A 20186-nucleotide genomic window follows, 5' to 3' on the forward strand; every position below is an offset into this window, starting at 1 on the left:
AAGCAAGAAAAGAGCAACCAAATGTTGTGATACCAATGTAATGGAAATGGCCTATGAACTTTGAGAATAGCGGAATTAAGAGAATTGAAGTGAGCATTTTTATGAGATCACTTTGAGAACATAGAGGGTGAACTTAATTGATGGTAGCAACATGAACATAGTACTTAATTAACTTGGCATGAACAATACTTTTGCAAGAGAGAGAGTATTAGAGAACATGACAATAGTTGAGAACCCGATTTACTTGGAGCCGGTCCCCCCTCCAAAAGGCGTTTATATTATAGATTCTCCCATCAAGAGAGACTTGTTACAATACAATCTTTGTGTTCCTTGTGACCTTGGTGATGCTATGAAGATGGAAAGCTTCATGCATCACGAGCATACCATAAACTTTGCAAAAAGCATTAACTATCCCAAGGCCCTGGGGGATTCACCATGGAAAACTTACCACACCACGTAAGTGCAGGGGAGGGGGGTTTTTTTACAAGTTACATAAGCGTATAAGTTAGGGACAGGCCCCCAAAAGTTTATCTCCCAAGCTTAAAAATAAGGGAGAGGGGTATCATATTTAGGGGGGGGGACTGACCCGGGTTTATTACTTGTAACGATTGGTCATCGGTGTGCACTAAAACTTTGATGAATTCTGGGGAGGTTTTTTATCAGGTCACATGTTAAGTTTTGCATCAAGCTAATCATAGATAAGGGCCGATTTGGAGTAGGGCAAGGGTTAATTTACACCAGCTTTGGATGGGTCGGTATTGGATGAGTAGTCGGAGTGCAGGCTGATCGGGCACATAGTTTGAAAGTCAAATTAATACACATTGAGGATACATCTAGTTATCAATAGAAGTGGTTCCTTAGTACATTGCCAATCACTATGCTACACACTCTTTAACTAAGTTTACTCAGTTAGATCATGTAATACCTAGATTTTATATGTAAGATAGGGGTATGATAGTTTTCTTCATTGATTGTCGTATAAGTGTAGAAAGGGGGGTCATATTCTCTAATATGAGTCGTATATAGGGGTTTTATCAAAGTTGTCCGTTTGTAGGTGGCATCCCATTTTGTATATAGAGTGAATCCCCCGGGCCCAAGCCTCAGTCCCAAGGCCTCAAACACCTTCGAAGGTGGAGAGAGCTAGTGGGGAATGAGGGTAGGGAAGAGGAAGAAGAATCAATCATAGGAGAAAGAAATAGTTCTTCACTTATCATCACTCTTGTTGCTTAGCATAACATAATAGCTTAGTAATGAAGATGAAGAAGATGGCAAGATTAAACATTGAAGCATGGCTCTTGGTTGGATTTGCATTCCATAGCCAAGAGTGTTGGTGTAGGCTCTCCACTTCTCAACAAACTTGGAGAAGGAGATGGAGCTCTTGCACTTTGCACTCCACACAATGAGAGAATGTGTGTATGTGTGTGGGAGAGTATACCCCCTCTCATGCTTGGTCCACCTCTCTCTCTCTCTCTCTCTCTCTCTCTCTCTCTCTCTCTCTCTCTCGTATTATTTTAGGGTTTCATTGGACATGTGTCCTCTTTTTCCTCTTTGAGAGAAAGAACTTAATTATTTATTTTTATGTATCTAAATTCTCATTGGACCCCTTTAAAACCTCTCCAATAGCATTCAAGCACATCATGAGGGCCACATGTGGAGGATCATTTGAACATCTGTCTTTTATGCTTATTAAGTCATTTGGTTGAATTGAATACTTCAAGGACTTAGTCAATCAAGCAAGCATGTGTCGTTTATGCTTTTTAAGTCATTTGTTTTGAGTTGAATACGTCAAGCCTTAGTCAGTCAAGCATAGAAACGTTCATGCCTATTGAGAATTTATCTTTGAATTTAACATTTCAAAAACCTTAGTCATTTAAGCATAAAAATCACCTCAAGCTTTGGGCAAGGTTCCCATAACCACTTTAAGCATCTTAGCACCTCATGCTTGGGTAGGATTCCTACCTCGAGGTTAGCTCTAGCTTGTGTAAGGTCAAATGACTTTTTAACTCTAACTTTTGGAGGTCTTTAACGAAGCTAACCCTAAGGTCTTTTAAGCTCCATTAGGTACACGTTGCTCTTTGATAGAATACCTCCATTTGGGCCCCTTTTGAGATGTAACCATCTCTCCTCTTGGTCCCTTGCTAAGGTAAATCTAGAAGCCCTTATTGCACATTGCTCTTTGGTAGACTGTCTCCTTTTGTACCCCTATTGAGATGCAACCATTTCTCCTTTTGGTCCCCTGTTGAAATAGGTCTAGAAGCACATATATATATCCTAACTCTTGTTCCTCTTTTATCTTCCCATATTAAGTGATCAGTTTAATATGAGAAAATCATTTGGTAAAGTTAGCTATTATATTTTATGACACTTTCCTCTCCCACCCATACTGTGGGCTCTCTCGCTGGGATAAATATGACCATTAACCCATAAACTGATGGTTTTTCACTCAATGATCTATAGTTGAGTTGCAACATTGGGATTGGATGTGCCAATTTTACATGATTGCATATTCTTGCTCCAAATCAGCATTTAGACGATACCGTTTTGGCCTATTAGTAATGTCTTAAGATGAAAAGGGATTGGAAAATATTTAGAGTTAGCTTGATCAAGCTAATTATAGAGAGAGGATGAATGGTGATTCACAATGGAGCAACTACAAGCTGATGATGTTTGCTATGGAGGAAAGAACCATAGAGAACTCAAAGATATGAGATTTGAATGATGTTGTGGAGGGAATGATGGTTAGTCTCCTTTGAATTCAAATGTTTTCTCATGCATTAGAAGATTTTGGAGATCATTTAGAGAGCCTTTTAGAATAGAGAGAAAAATAAGCACATACAATCACTAGAAACATTACATTACGTAGAAAATGCAAAAAAAAGACTAAAATTTTCACGTGCTTATTCAATATAGAAGTATTTTTCCAGAACGATCACGTGTTCATTCAATATAAGTGGCTTTTTCATACAGTAAATGTCAATCACTTGATAAGGTGCGCGTCATAAATTAGTTTTCTTAGAATCATAGAATCGTCATTTAGAGTTGGAGTTCGACAACTCTAACACCACCATTATGCTTGACATGTCCAAAAAAACTAAGAAACGTCTATCTACTTACCTCATTCAGAAACTCAAAGAGGACAAAAATGCTTAAAAACACCTCTCATGGGAATTTCTCCTAATGGTGCATGGAGGGATTTTGGCTATGGGCCAAAAGCTCTTCACATGTTGTTAGAAGAAAGCCCCCGTGGAGGCATTTTTGGACTCTTTTGACCTCTCCGAAGTTCGATTGAGACGTTTTTTGACAATTTTTTATCCTCTCTAAGTGACCAAATTGAGCCAAAATCCCTCTACACGCCATGAGGAGAAAGATCTTTTAGAGGCACTTTGTGGACTTTTTGACCTCTTCGGGTATCCAATTGCTACAAGTAAACTGTTTCTTAGGTTTTTGGGAATTCTCAATGCATTGATGATATTAGAATCATCAAATTCTAGATCCAAAATGATAGTTTTATGATTGCATGTGCTATTGTCACTACCTTTTTGAAATTTAAAAACTACACGATACCAGATTTACTTTTTGGAGCATCTAGTTGTCCTTTTGGACATACTCAAATAAATACGTGCATCTTTTATCAACATTTTCTAGAGAGAGAAATATAATTTCTTACAAAACGCTCTAAATGATCTCCAAAATCTCCTAATGGGTGTGTTCGAAAGAGAAATGCACATAGGTAGAATGGAGTATCCCATTGCTCTAAGGTGAAGGTAGAGATGGCAAAGTATGAGATAGAGAGAGAGAGAGAGAGAGAGAGAGAGAGAGAGAGAGAGAGAGAGAGAGAGAGAGAAAAGGAAGAGAGAGAGGTGAGTGAGTGAGTAGATCTACAACCTTAGGAGATCTCCACTTTTTGTCAGAACTAAGCAGCAAAGAATGTCCCTTCAATTATTGGGAGAGGGAAGGAACTTTGATATACGCGAGAGAGAGAGAGAGAGAGAGAGAGAGAGAGAGAGAGAGAGATATCATGTTTTAGAGAGATAATTTAATGAGAGAATGTGAAATTTTGGTTTTTTGGCAGGTGGAGGGCTGACAATTTGCTTCCTTTAATGGCCTCAAAGTGAGAAAGAGTGGTTTCAATGTAAGAGAGAGGATAGGGGTGGTGGAAAGAGAGACAAGTAAAATTTTGAAATATACATTTTAAAATTTCATTATCCACCTCTCTTTTTGGTTAAAAAATCCTATTCTAAAAGACAAAATATAGAGCATAGGCCTTTTCTCCACTCTTCTAGACTTGGTCAAACTTGGCTTAAGCCTTATGAATAAATTGACAAATAAAGAGGCCCTCCTATACCCCATTCACTTCCTAATGGATGACTAGATTTCAATTTTAAAAACTATCAAGATCCAAATGTAGGGTCAACTAGAAGCCAACATAGAGTGCAAGGAAAAGGAAATTGTTTTACACCTATGTGAGTGTTTAAAAATCTATAAGGCAAGATCCAACACCTAACAAGGCTTATAGAGGAGTACAGAGATGTCAAATTCCATTGGATGGTCAATTTTAGAAAAAAAAGCTAAGAATATGGTATATATGACTAAGGATTTGGATATGGAGTGAGCACTTCCAAAACCAAAAGCTCAACTTGACAAACTCAATCAAAGTTCTTCAAAAGGTATTAATGGAAATACATATATTATGCACTTGGCAACATCCCAAATACAGATGGTGATGTCAGATTTAACGAGGCTAAGCTTGAACATATACTGAATAGTTTGAAAATTGAAACTTAGCAAATGGATGCTTGCCAACAAGTTGATAAGTGAATATATTAGGTATAAACTATGTATCCATGAAGTAAGAGGCTAAAGTTACCAAGGATGACAATGTTCATGAGCCTAAGAGGGACTCTGAGCATGGGAACATGGCCAATGCTAGGCTAGTGGAGGTAGCACCTAGGGTGAATGGACAGACCGTAGTCCAAGCCACCTAGTGACTTCTAGTGATATGAGAGGGGCTAGTGTAGGTTAGACCAGGCTCAAAGAACTAAGAAACAGAAGACCATTGCAGTCCTAGCCCATAAACAATGAGAGGGATTAGCCTACAATAGACCAAACTCAAAGAACTAGAAAACAGAAGGCCATTATAGTCCTAGTCCAAACTATCGTTTAAAGAAGGCTTCTGTTCAAATACATTAAGGCTCTAGATCAAAGAAAGCAGATTCACAAAAAGGAAGGACTTGGAATTCAAAAGAATAGAGCCCACATTTTAGCCTAAACGTTGTTATTCACTACAATTATATATTATTTTCAATCTGATGCTTAGCATTAGCTAGTTTAACAAGATTGTGCCCACACACCCATGTCCACGAGCCGCAAGGATTGAACCATAGTGGACACACTTTTCCTTTACTTCTAGGCCAAACCCCCTTGACACCTTACAATATCTTAACTCTAGATTTGAAGACGAGATGAGGCTCAATAAAAGTGTGATCATGCCATATCTCAAGATTCTTGAATTTGTCAAGCAAAAGCTCGTTGTAGAGAGAATTAAAGTGCTTTAGCTTGACAAGCAAGGTTGGGGGTGCATCTCCAAACATTTGAGTGTATAACGTGGATTCAAAGGAGAGGTATTTTAATTCATAGAATTTATTTTGCTTTCAATTATTTTACTTACAAAAGAGTTTCAGCTTGTTTAAAGATTAAACAAAACTTACAAGTTTAATAGAAAAAAGGGGTTATTTTATTACCTCACAATATGTAAGTACAAAGGTTTTCTTAATACCATTTTAATGCACACATTAGGGAAATTTTGGACTCAAATTTGATCTTTCTAGTGCTAAAGAGAGAATGTTGGGAGGCCAATGGATGGTGGGCTACCATAACGATAGCTCATATTTTTCTTATTTCTATCTCAAATATTTGCAATTTCAAAAAATAGTTTTTAGTTTCTTAAAAATCTTTTTAATAAATATAAATTTTCTTCTATCAAGACCAAATACATGACAAATGTGGCATAGCTCGCACTCAATGTAGTTGTGCACACTTTTATGATACGGGAGATCTCATAGTTTTTCCGCTCATCTCCATTACTTTGCACTCTACTAACTTTTTTGCTTACATTTTACTACATGCTTTCTGCACACATTGACTGTCTGCAAGCATGATCAAATCAATGGAAGTATTCAGAAGCTTTGATTTGAACGATGGTCAATGGATTTCCACCTCCATTACCATTGGAAGTTGGGTTCTCCTACAGACAAGGAAGAGAAAGCACATGGTAAATGAGTTTGTGAACAATTGCATGGATCGGGTAAAAGACTTTTGCTTATTACAAATGGGAAAAACAGTCAAGGAGGTGCTTATTGAACACGCACATATGCACTCTGTCTATGGACACCAACAAGGTTGCTAACTAACTGATCTCGCAAGAGGTTTTTTGTTCAATCATGTATTGTGTGTTTAACCTGATTGTTGTAGATATCTATCTCTCAAATGATGAAAACTAGTAACCGATGGAATGCATGATGGGGATCTTTGATGTATTCCATGCATTGGTGGGTGAGCTTCTCTACAACAACAACGCTAAGAGCACTGGTTAAAAGGGGGCATTTTTCTACACCCACTTTTACAATGCTTCTCGGTCTTTGCTTGCCTTTGGCACGCTCCAATATCTCCCATTTCCTGCAAAAGGAAATTCTAGAGTGGCCAGTCCCTACCTCTAAATCCTATGAGTGCTTCAAACTAAAGCTCCATTAGGAGATACAAATGTGCCTAAGATCAAATGTTGCTAGTTATGTGATACACGTCTCCATCTTCATTCCTATGCATGTGTTTTTTGACTTCTTCCATGATGAGGAGCTCAGGAAGACTCCTACCATGCTAATCTGCAAGTCAAAGAAATGTCTTGATTTTTAGGCGATTCTTGGGATGTTGGAATCTTGTGAAAGATGGATAAGAATTCTAATGTGTAAGTGTATGATAGCCTCTCAAAAATTCATAGCTTCCTTTCACTACTTAAGATGGAATCGATTGCATGGTCAAGTGGTAGTTGTGGACTAGGGTTTATTTGATGACATGAACAATCTAGTGAAGATGTTTGAGGTGTGGTGTGGACCTGACCTGGTGAGATTTCTTAGCATTTGAGGTAATGTCACACTATGACACGTGTGCGAGGACTTGGAGAATGACGTTGATCTCAACCTGCCTCCAAATTTTCTTTTTTAGTACAACATGTGAAAGGTAGTATGTTTTGCAAGTACACATTGTTGTTACATGCTTTCTTCCCCATAATTCATTGCCACAATAGTTTGGTTTAATCTATATGTTTGATTAACTCTATCATATAGGTCCCTCAAAGAAATGAGTAGAAGATAGTTTGTACAGAGATAAGAGATGATCGTCTGTTTGTGGTGCAATGCAACTCCTAATTCAAGACACGATCTTGAAAAAAAGAACCATGATGCTTTGTCTTATAATTTTGTACACAAAAACTTTGTAATTGTTATACATATGTAAATGCAAAAATAAAAATAAAAATCTTGTAAACATAGTCTTACCTCAAATTTTTCCCAATTTTGATACAACTTGTCTTTACATTTCATATAATCATGTACACTCTATTTTCTAATTAAATACATTATCTCTCTTTTACAATAAGGGGGGAGGGAGGGAGGGAGGCCTTTCTCGGGCTTGATAATCATCAGTTGAATGTAAAGGCTCTCTCTAGGGAGGTATAGAGGGAGAGTTAGCACCTGAGGGTTTTGTGTCATACTGAGGAGACTTTCGGGGTGTTGGTTGATGGGCTAAGGGTTGAGGAAAGGATTGTGCAGTGGCTTCCTTGTCCTTTGTAAAATTGAGTATAATAAAAAGGCTATTGATCAAAGAGATAAGGGGAGGCAATTGCAAGTGTTTTTTGTGTTGCTTGAGGCACCTCTTCGTACCTCTGAGATTGAGGCCCCGGTTGTGGCTTTGGTTGTGGTAGGACAAAAGCTTTGGGGGATCCTTCAGGACGCATATCCACAAGATTTATCATACTTTGGACCATTGTCATGCTGAAGACCTCAACATGAAGATCAAAATAATCTGCTAGGTTTTGAGCTCGCAAATGATTTCACCCTCAATAAATGTAAGAGAAAATGATTTGTCTAAGGATGACTTATAAAAATAGACCACATTTACACCTCTACGCTCCTCAACATAAATGCGATCTAACAGAAGCTCTACATTGGCAAGAATTCTCCATCCACAAGAATGTCCATCGTCCTATTTCGGCACCTTGCAACTCAAAATTGATAGGTCCTCCTAGATTTCAACTTAGATCAATGCTTCCAAGGTATCCACAAGTTTTTGAACATACCTACAAGCTAAGACAAAGGGTGATGACATGTGCCATCAAAATTTCAAAAGCAAATAATGGACATTTACCTCACCCATGCATTGAATTTGCAAGGTAGCAACACTTGCACTCAATGTTAAGTCCCAATGAGGACTACTTGCACAAAAACCTAGATTTAGCTGCTAATCATATTGGAGATAGTATTTTCCATTAAAAGACCAAAAAGACAAGAGTTACTTTTCATTGTAAGTTAGAAGCAAAACCTTGACCATGTCCATTGTGATTTAGAGTGCTTTTGGAACTGATTTGCTACATGGACAGGGACAGTCACAAGTTCTTTGGACACGGAAAATCTGCGAGCTTCTTTGGCAGTGAGAGCCATTACAGTTCAAGTGGGAGTTTGGATGCATATGGGTTATGCGTGACTAGCACTTGAGAGTGCTTGTTCTCTATTAAGATCATTTTACTCCTCGTAGGGAGCTGGTTTTGTACTTTTCTTGCATATTCATTGGTGCCTATTTGAGTGCATGTCTTGTGGTTTTGTAGTGACCATTCAATATGTTGGATGTACGTTGTGTTATGGATACTATCATTGTATGTCGTTGTGGAGCCGATTTTGGCTTGTTTTGGCAATTTTGATTGTTTTTGAGATTCGGTCTGGAAGAGCCTTTTCTGAGACTGTGGCGAGTCATGTCTACATAACCTTTTGTAAGGGTCGTTACGTGAGGTTTTTTGAAGCCAAGTAGTGGGGGCTCGGTTACCCAGTGTGAGGTGGATTAGGATGTTGGAGATCGTCATTTGTGGCCTCGCCATAGGATATGCATAGATGAGTATAGGTGCTTTGATGCCAAGTTGGAAGTTGGTCATGAACAGTTTCTTTAAATAGTATATGCTAATTTATGCCCAGAGATCACTGTTGATATTTTATGCTTTGATTTTGTCTTGATTTGGGTTAAGATTTTGCTTCTTGAATAGAGGAGACTTTGCCGGATTTTTCTCGCAAGTCCTCTAGTTTTCCTATCGCACTCTTTTGCATTGGCATTGCAATGATTTTACTAAATTTTTGGTTGAGATTTTGATCTCTGAACATAGGGAACTCTGCCAAAATTCTCGTAGAAAATTTGCCATAAATTCCTAGCCTCACTCTCTTGCATTTGCTATTGTCAATCATGGCTGAAACTGCTGAGAAAGAAAGTATTATATCAAGAAGTTTGACGACACAATCTTCACGATATGAAAGAAGAGTATGCTTGATGTCTTGGTCAATAAGGTCCTTGCAATGCCATCGAAGAGCATAAAGAGGGTGTTTACACTCATAATGAATGGGAGGAGCTTGGTGAGCCATATTATTTACGATTATGGACAAGACTACTGCAAAGGAATTATGGGAGTCATTATGCTCGGCTTGGGATGGTAAGAGTGCATTGAACAAAGTGTTTTTGATGAAGAATATTATACGGTTGAACAAGAAAGAAGGCAACAATGTCAGCTCGCACTTGAACGAGTTCAATAGTGTTTTCACACAATTGACTTTTAAAGGGCTGAATTTCAATGATGAAATGAAAAACATTTTCTTGCTATGCACTTTGCATGCATCATGGCATACGTTTAACACTACCATTAGTAACTCTATCCCTCAAGGAAAGCTTGTTTTCATTGATGTTACTAGTGATTTTCTCATGGAAGAGATTCAACATTACTCTCTTGGAACTAGTGGGCATGGTGATGCAGTGAGCATTGGGATACCTATTGCGGGTAGATTGGTAGAGGTCACTGCACATGGTGTTGATGTGGTTGGCATGGATATGTTGACAAAGATTACATGTTTGTCATCAGTCTTCGAGACTCTCATGTACGACCTCTTAGTGTTGAGACCTGACAACAGCTACAGTGGGAGCATTTGTAGTTGGGGTTGTTAGTTGAGGGATGAATGACACTGACATGATGCATCATGGAGTAGTGCAAGTCATTACTGGATACCTGCAGGGGATACATATTGGTTCTAGGAGGGATATACACTTTCACATACCTCTAGAGCCTATACAACGGCATGCATCGACTATGAGAGAGCGAATGGGCATAGATTGAAACAAGTTTCCTCCCTATACCTCTTGTATATACTACTTGGTCCTATACTAGTACCACTTATCGGCACATTTGTCTTTAAATGGAAGATTGTTGGGGTAAAGGCAATGTGCCTCTTCCCCTGATCGGACACGAGAGGTGTCTGATTGCCCATCACTTGTACGCACCTTATTCTTTACTAGATAGAAGAATAAGGAGCTCTCCACACACACATTGTGGTGAATTGCTCCACCCACATCCTTCTCTCTCTCTCTCTCTCTCTCTCTCTCTCTCTCTCTCTCTCTCTCTCTCTCTCTCTCTCTCCACACACACCGCATTCGTGCACTAAGCACTCTCATAGCAACACCAGTCCTTCAACTTATAAAAGAGTTCCATAGGCTGAGGTGAATGAGGAGAGACAATTGTCCGATCTCGATATGTTTGTGATGGATGCTAATGACGAGATGTGTTTCTTGAAGAGATCAAGGCATGAGGTAGAGGGCTTTCAAACAAGACTAAGAGGTGGGAGTATTTGTAACATTTCTCGATGACTAAAAACAATCAGAAGGTATTTGTTTCATGAATCAAAGTGTTACATATTTTGTTCCAATATTTTTCAAAGTATTTTATTTTGTTGAAACCATTTGTTTCATTATGGAAAGTTGAAATTACATCATGAATTCTTCATACAATGATGGTTTGTGTTTGGATCTTGCTATAGCTGGAGCTACCACAACTTGCAACAGTGTTGTCCAAACCATTCCCATGCATTCTTTCTATAGCCACCAATCCATATGTCATCTTGTCGTAGAGGATAACTCCCATATCTCTTGCCAATTTTTGACTAATCTCACTACATGGCCAATTTGACTGCCTTTGGTTTGTTTCTTTTGATGTGATATGTACATACATTTTTTATGCATCCATTGATGTAGCTCCTCTAAGCTATTGCCTTTGTCTACAACACCTCTATGTCGTGTGTGGCTGCAATAACTAGTGCGCGCTGAAAGGATGCAAGCTATAGCAAGTGCTCCCAATGAGGAGCCATGACGAGGGGAAGGGCATGCATTAAAAAAAAACAGAAGAAGATGAACAAGAGAGAGCAAGACTTCGACACAAGTAGCACATCGTATTAATTTGTTAAAAGCTTTACATATATAGCTGTAGGCTCACATTAGCCATGCAAACTCCATGTACATTAGAGGTTCAAGTGCATGCTATAAGAGCATGTTCCCATGAGTTTAGACTTAACTGAACCAGGGCTTGGAAACCCAAGAATCCACCCCTCAAGACCAAACTAGAATGACCATTCTCATGACATAACAGTTTTAGGTTTACTCTTAGCCATGAGTTTGTGGAATACTCATAAACCATGAGTTTTAGGTGTGCTCACAACCAAGGGTTTTGGTATACCCATAACCCGGTGCTATGACAATGAGCCCCCCCTCAAACACATAGGGTGTAGGTCAAAGTAGCTACCAACATAGGGAGTTTTTGGTTTACTTTTAAACCTTGGGTTTAGGTTTACCCAATAATCTCATAAAAAGTGGTTTACAACAAGGAATTGAACCAAATAGATGTTTTTGGGAGGCCTTACCACTTTTTATCTAGTGGCAGTGTTTATAACCCGTACAATTTTGACACGACAATAACTTAAAACTGACAACAGACAGACAACAAATATATTATTGTGTCAACAACAGACAAAAGATAAAAAATCTATGACACTGAAAAGATTTTTAAAAAATGTTTTTGGATCTCTTTGTTATGTACAAAGTGCTCTAAGAAAGACGTTGGATGACTCTTCACTTGCTTTTATTTCTTGATAAGCTTTGATTTTTAAAGTCTCCGTTATGATTTTCTTCGACATCAATATCGAAAATTGAGTTGTTGACCGGTAGATAAAATTCAGTATTAACATCCTTACGATCATCAATAGACTGCTTCTTTAAAGATTTATCAACCACCTTAGAACGTTTTGCATCATGCTAGCCAAAGTTTTGAGAGCATGGCTCCAAAGATCTTTTCAAGTACTACCTTGTGGAAGGCTTTGGTCTTAAAAACAATTTGAGATTTGTTCATATGGCTAAATCTTCAAGGCATTGGTGATTCCCAAATTGGCTCTACAGTCTCAAATATGATGTTAAACTTGAATATTGTGTCCAAGGTTTTTCATACCTTCCCCTTGCGTTGTGACTGCACCATTGTCTACATCATCAATGTTTGTCTATCTTGTGCACTTTGACTTTTATGTTGTATTTCAATCATAGACATTGATAGGAAAACTCGGACTTTCACACCACCAATGGATAGCTTCTTTGGAACATCTCGATCATTCTTACACCTCATTTTATCTTGCTCGATCTTAACATGTCCTCAATGCAAACCCATATCTAAGAAAATTGTTTCTAAGGTTGAGACTACCCTTTGCTTTTTGCAGGGAGAGGTTGAGGGGTCCATGCAAAATAGATATAAAGAAACATTAGTTTTTCTATTATCCTACAAAGTGCATGCATCGTGCATATGTATACTTTGGATAGTGGGATATCCAGAATGGGTCAAAAGTTGGGGTCACGAAGATGCCTATCCGACGCTCTTTCCTCCCATGCAATATAAGTAAGGGATTTTGCTTGTTGCTCCTTTGGAAACATTGTACATGCATTTTTAAGGTCTTTAGGTCTTTAGGTCTCTATCTATGTGACACTTAACTGTGTAGGAGTCTATGCCCTCCACATCCAGTTTCTTTCCATTTTTTTGTTTACTTGTTATTTTCAGATTGCTAGTTTGATAGAAAATTCAATTCAAATATTTCATTCTCAGTCGCTCGGTACCTAAAAGGATACTTTAAGTTGTTTAAAATGCATATTCAAAAGCATACACCTTAAAAATAATATCAACTCACCTTGAAGGTAGCAAGATAAAAAATGATGTGCTCAGATTGCACATTAAAGTTTCCAGGGCCATCCTATCTAATGCTTGCATCCAGAGCTTTGTTCATGAATGTGATTGTGACTTACTCAACCTTCGATTATTTTACAAGCTCGCACTCATCTGGCTTGATGAAAAACTTTAGGACACCGTTACACTCTTCAGGAGTAACATCGAACAATTGCACAATGTATGTCTGCAAGACGATCAAATCATAAGATATTGTTATACCTACAGCGTCTAAAGCACCTCCTCGTTCACTTCCCGTCTTGTGTTTTGAATAGAGAAAGGGTTTGGGAGTAGCGTATACCTGATGTGAATCTTTTTACTTGTTTTTGCACAAACTTGAGTACTTTTAAGGATTTAAAAAACCAAACCGTTTTCTAGTTGAACAACACTACAAATAAGGATACATACTTGTGAATGGCAACATATTCTTTATTCAAGATATAGTGGCTTCATCCAAAATTATAGAAATCCAAACCCTTTTCCAGTTGAACAGCACTACAAACGAGGCTACATACTTGTAAATGGTAGCATATCTTTTATTAAAAATAGTGACTTCATCCAAAATTGACTGAACGTCAGGTGCGTTTGGAAACAATCTTACCATAGCACTTGTCATCTAAGAGGCCAACAACGTTTTTTTGATACAATATGAGCTCGTAAGGAGCCGAGGAGGTGGTTTTGTTGCGCTCCGCTTCTTTGTCGGGGCGTAGAAAAGATTTGGGAATGCATGGCAAAAAGTAAGAAATATGTCTGAGAGCTTATGAATTTAAACTTAAAAAGGATAGATGGACTTATTTGATGACTTGCACTCTTTTCTTAATTTTTCATGAGCCAACCTTTAAGTCATCAATGTCTCATAGTCTACTTTCTCTTTGTCAGACTTAGCACTATTTTTTTTTTCTATAAGTTGATACGTAAGCTCCTTGATATCTCCTTGCTGCCTTCAACTTGTTGAGCAAATTGCACGACTTTCTAGTGTAAGCGCACATTCTCGTTGCATGCAATGTCTCTCTTTCTCTGCTTGCAGAACATCATTCCTTATGGCCAAGTGCTTGGTGTAGCCATACAAACCATTATGACCATCTCCCACATAGTTCACCAAAGAGGTTATATCCTTGAAAGGTCGAGTGGACTTTATAACGAGATGCTTAGGATACATTCTACCAAAGGTCCACATTTTTTATGCTTTGTAATATGAAGTTCTCTTTCAAAGCTTCAAAATAGTGTTTTGTTTGTTTTTTTTTTTGCAAAGGGGCTCATACTCTCGTGAGAGCTCTATGTGCATATGATACACATCTCTTCGACTCCTCGTAGAAGTTTTATATGGAGAAGCTATAAGCATCAAGTGCGACATGATTAGTTGAAACCGGCTGTAGAAGGAGGTGAGGGCTATGGAGGAAAGAACGTTCAATATCCATGCACGAGAGTGCGCATGAGGAAATGGAGGGGAAGAATGAGCTAAGAAAGCAGAGCTTAGTTTTCAAAAATGCAAAAGATTGAGATATTCGGCACTGTATTTTTAGCCACTGCAAACATTAAGTGCTATCATGATTGGATTACTTTTTGGGTTTTTTAATAAAATGTACCTTGTAACGAGGGTGATATTTGGATTTTTATAAAACATGTATGAAAATGGAGAAAATGAATTTTTCATTATCTCTCTCTACAATGACATGGCATTTCTTACAAGGTCCAAATGTGAATCATAATGTGATATAGATGGTAGGCACCCCTTGAGCAAGCAAGTAACAAAAGCCAAGAGGCACATGAGACCTATTTGAACAATTGTGTTTATGAATGATAGCGATACTTACACAGATCAAGAAATGATTTGAATTATATTGATATGGAACTGGATTTGATTGTATCATGTTAATAACGACATTGTTTATGGATTTAATTTATGATGTTAATAATGACATTGTTTATGGATCTGAATTATATTGATATAAAATTGGATTTGATTTATGATATTAATAACGACACTATTTATGGATTTGGAATTGATCTTGAGTATTGAATGATGATTGTGAGCAATGATATCTTGCTATATTAGGATATGACATATATAGCTTATCCCAGTGGTGTGGGATACTAAAATATGCAGTATGTGGATGACCAAACACAATTTTTTAACTTTTTAAGATTTTATTTTACTACGTTATGTTTCCAATATGTAATTTTAACCACTATTTAGACAAATTATGATTTGCAAAATAATGAAATAGCATTTGAGGACAATTGCTTCCTTACTGGAGAGATAGTAATAATATTGAATTATGATGCTTATTTGTTGTATAGAGGTAACAAACACCGTGACAAGTGGAACACGCATCTAATTGATAGCTTATGTAGTTGATAGCCTATGGACATTTTATTAGTTGAGAGCTCTTTACGAGCAATAGTTATTTTATACTCAGGTAAATGATTGTAATCATTTTGAGCATTGACACGTCTTTAAATAAATACATGCAAGAGGAAAAATCTCATTCTTGCATAGGGAAGATTGTATTAAGTGCTCCGTGTCTCTCTTCTTCTCTTCTCTCCCCTCTTCTCTTCACTCTCTTGGTATGCGTAGCACTCCAATCTTGGAGGTGTGCAAGACGTGCTCTCTCTAGCTTTTTCCCTCGTTCTACTCGAGCTCGACAAAGAACGTATATGATCGATTCTCAAGGTATGCATGCCCATTTTTTAGTATACCATACTATTTTGTATATGTTTGCAAGGACTCCATGCTCATGTCTATTGCAAAGAATATCACCTTCCTCCTCTTCCTCCTGTTACTTGAGTCTCTCCTCTCTACCTCATCTCCAGCTATCACAAACTTGGACTTTGAAGGTGCCAAGTAGCATAGACCAATGTATATAAAACTCCACTCATGAGGCTATAGTTGAATTCACTTAAAGCACGTTAGATCGCACGATAAAAAATGTATCCTTCCCTAAGCTTTCATCTCTATACAACTACTGCTCCTCTTAAACCCCTAGAATATTATGTCGCATACACTTGCGATATGTAGACACCCAAACATAGCCCTATAAGTTTGGTACTCTCCTTTTGGGGTTCTCATGTGTTTTGTAAGTAGGATAATGTCTTTGACCCCTCGACCACCTCAAGACGCAGGGAACCATTTTAGTGTAATACTTCCATGTGCATCTTTGTGAATGGATGGTGTCTCATAGACCGATCTTGCAATTTATGATGACTCAACCATCATAGATAGCTCTCTTGCCCTTCTTGCACGCTTGTAAGGCACATGGTATGCATACGCATCAATGCTCTGTCTGCATCTGAATGAGGTCATCGTCCAAGAAGACGAGATCCCCAAGGAGTGTGCATAGGACTACCCTCTTCCTCATGAAGGAGGATCTATCCATCTGATCCAGATATCTAGGATGGGGGCTCGTTTTCAATGGTCTCTTTTGTAGCACTCCATGCTTTGCCAAAAGGAAGAGGTTCCTCTTCCTTGTGTAAGTTCATGTTTCATGCTTTCCCATCTCTAAGGTTGGGTGGACTTTGGTATCTTGGTAATGGAGTAGCCCGTGTAAACACCCTACTCTAAGGCGTTCTTGGCATTGATGAGCTTTCAAGAGATTCTTCTTGACCACCTCCACCCAACTCTTTTTCTCGGCTTTGAATTACCTTCGTCTTCATGTCAACTTCCTCATCTAGTGATTTGTTAAGCTCTTGCTTCATAGTCTCTCTCCCCTTCAAATATCTCCTCTTATTCTCTCTCACATTGAAGCTTAAGCTTTCTCCATCTCTCTTGTTCTCCCAATCTTTCTTCTCCTTTTGTCAACCTTCCATGTCCTCCATCTTCCAAAGGTGGTGAGGGTGGAGTTGATGTTTGTGTCCATGATTTGCTTGTTCTTGTTAATGTTACTGACCAAGTTTGTCTTCTACCTTCTACCCATCCTTTGAATGCAGCAATGAAATGTAATATTAGCGTCTTCAAAAGGCCAAAATGACCTATGAGACCAAAAGGTTACATATGGTGAATCTAAAGCCAGGTCTGGGTTCAAAAAGTACAAAGAACTGAAAAGAAAATAGTGGGTAGGGGTGGGGTGAAAGTTGATACAAAGGGTGAGTTGATACAATGGAGCTCTTTGACAGTCGAGGCATCATATACATATACATCAATATCCGAAAGGCTATAGAGATTCAATGTCCTCCAAGGTAGGCACTTATCGGGACGGCTCCTATGTCGCGCCAGTATGGTATGGATCCTCTGTCGCAATCTGCGTCGATGTCGAGAGGGCCCCCTCATCCATGAGCTGCGAGAGAGAGAGAGAGAGAGAGAGAGAGAGAGAGAGAGAGAGAGAGTGGTTTTAAATTGGCATGTATTTGCTGAGTTATAAATTTTTCGAGAAGCTTGGCTCAAGAGATTGTACATGAGGATTTACGATTCAGGAACAAACCATAGAGAAAAGGTCAGTAGAGAAACATAACTAGGCGTGTGTGAATGTACACATCAGGCTTCAACTTAAAGGTCATGGAAATGTTTATTGGCTCAATGTACAATATACTGCCTGTATAAAGAATAGAACTGCACCAAATACGGTGCAAATGAATGGGGAGGGAGGAAGAACGCTACATGCTGCAGTGGAGAGGTCCGCGTCTCCGTGTGGGGGAGTCTAAGCACTCTACTGAAGGGATGACAATACCTGCAGTAACTCCTTCCGCACTCTGGCATAATGAGGTGCTGCTTCCATCCCCTGCAGCTGGCACCAAGTCTATGTCCTCCAAAAATAGGTTTTTGCATGGTGCTACCTTGCTACATGCCAGCTTTATTGCTTGCTTGGTTGCCGATGTTCCCCATATGTTCCTGTAGAACACTTGGCTCACTTGTACCGCCGAGGTCTGTGTAACCAATAAAATTGTCAAAACCTCAAGTTCATAGAGATGTGTGTGCATGTATGTGTGCGTATGTGTGCACATATGAAAAACCCTCTTGCAGTGACTTATATGGCAAGCTGCAACTCCACAGCAGAGCGGTTTTCCCCCTTCCTAGGGACTTTCTCACTGCAAGACCTTGTAATCTGACCTTTTGGTTGACTTCTTGCCATTGGGCCTCAACTAATATGATGATAACAAGCCCCTTTTTGAGAGAGTTTGTGTGTGTGTGTGCGCGCGCGAGAGAGAGAGAGAGAGAGAGAGAGAGAGAGAGAGACCTCATTTCCAGACGGACATGATGCCGGAGGATCACAGTAGCTCTGATCAATAATTATTGGGTTGGACACGTTTACCATTTGCACATTCTGAAAGAGAAAACCCATTGCTAATCCAGTACCTCCCTATAACAGCATTGAAGTTCCACTACAAACATTAAAAGCTAAAATGGCATACTTGACTGCAAAAGAGACTAATCAAATGAATACCACATAACATATTTTTCCTGCGTACTCACTTGCCACGTCTTGATGCGCAGCCCATTGGAGGTGCCCACAAAAGTGGCACCATCCACCACTACAAGCGAAACATGCTCCTCATTGGAGCTTTTTCCAAGGCTTCCAATACTGCAGGGCAGAGGAGATAAAACAAAATATCATAACCAGAAGCCTGAAAATGTTGATGGGAGAATTCAGAGAGATAAAAAAACATCAAGCACTTGTTTTTAAGATCCTACCAAAAAGTCACTTTGTGGTGTGTATATTCAAATTCTTACCTTATCCCATGTCCAGGACCACATGACACATTCTTTATGCGGATGTCTGAAGCACCACTCACAATCGAAACACAATCATCACCTGCAGTACGCACACCATGGACTTTTGATACCATTGTAATTGTAGAGGGCACCACGTGCCAACTGAAAGAACACAACTGGAACAGACTTTAGCATTTCGACACAACTTGAAACTGAGAGAGATTCTCCCAATGGTAGACACGGAGTGGAGGAGTTCCATTCCCAGATGCAATGGCCCCAAAACCCTAGCGCCCCTTTCGGTATTTCTTTTATATTGATCTTCAAAGAGTACAACCGCCAAAAGGAGCACTCTCAAGCCGCAAAAGAAGTTGAACAGTGAAAACTTGGTGTGGTGCCCAGAGGTCTGGCTTAGCCTGTTGTGAAACCTGGCTTAGTTGATGCATGCACTTTTAGCATTTCAACCAAGAAAGGGCGAATGCAGACTGAACGAACCTACATTGTCCTGGAATGTAAGGTATTGATTGTATCAGTCAGCCTGCACACATGGATAGGAGCTGGACACAGAGATTGATCACTATACCTTGCCCCTCTTCCATACCGCTTACATCAAAAAAGCTTGTAAATGATGCCCCTCCATCAACCCCTCTCTGTCACTGTTTGTGCCAAACAAGAGGGTGATTGCCTGATTTTGGAGCGTGCAGATTGCAGAGCAAGCTCTCCCGCTGTTGCTGGTTTTGCCATCGCCTCCTCGCGCTGTTGCTCCCCCCCCCCCCCCCCCCCCCCCCCCCCCCCCCCCAAGCCCCTCCTCCTGCCTGCCCGCCTCACTGCCCTGCGCACGCTGCCCCTAGCTGTGCGCAGGCCGCCAGCCAACCCCCTCCCCCATCTCTGCCCAGTTGCTGTGCGCAGCCTTCAGCCTGCTGCTAGAGCCCGCCCTTCCTTCCGTACTCAGCACACCCCCCCCCCCCCCCCGGTTTAGCCTCACCTTCGCTCTTCTCCGTGTTTTTTCGCCTCGCCTTTGTGGATAAGCAGCTTCGGCCCTTCTTGGCTCTTTTGGGTTTGGGCTACGGTTGCTGCCTCCTCGCTTTCACCTTCCGCCTCGTCTTTTCTCAAGCAGACACAGAATGGCGGCTACTACTCCACCTGAGAGGGACTCAAGGGAAGCCCCCTCTGTTGGGTCTAAAGGCCCTCTGGCCACCCTTGTACACTATT

The 20186-nt window shown here is 39.6% G+C and overlaps 1 protein-coding gene across 2 annotated transcripts in view; it reads right to left on the reverse strand.

Moving 5' to 3' along the window:
• Positions 1–17653: 17653 nt before the first annotated feature.
• LOC147422672 (putative polygalacturonase At1g80170) overlaps positions 17654–20186 on the reverse strand; it is a 50265-nt gene continuing 47732 nt past the window's right edge. The window contains exons 6-9 of one of the 2 annotated variants that reach the window (XM_086503707.1): positions 18996–19077; positions 18738–18846; positions 18502–18588; positions 17654–18190 (exon numbers count right to left, since the gene is read on the reverse strand). In XM_086503707.1, coding sequence (XP_086359833.1) covers positions 17921–18190; positions 18502–18588; positions 18738–18846; positions 18996–19077 — 548 coding nt within the window. In that variant the 3' untranslated portion in view covers positions 17654–17920. Of the gene's footprint in view, positions 18191–18501; positions 18625–18737; positions 18847–18995; positions 19078–20186 lie in introns of both variants that reach the window. The other variant, XM_086503706.1, reaches the window with a different exon arrangement.

Source organism: Adiantum capillus-veneris, chromosome 27 (assembly GCF_014529385.1).
Source record: "Adiantum capillus-veneris isolate H3 chromosome 27, ASM1452938v2, whole genome shotgun sequence".
Classification (NCBI taxonomy): Eukaryota; Viridiplantae; Streptophyta; class Polypodiopsida; order Polypodiales; family Pteridaceae; genus Adiantum; species Adiantum capillus-veneris.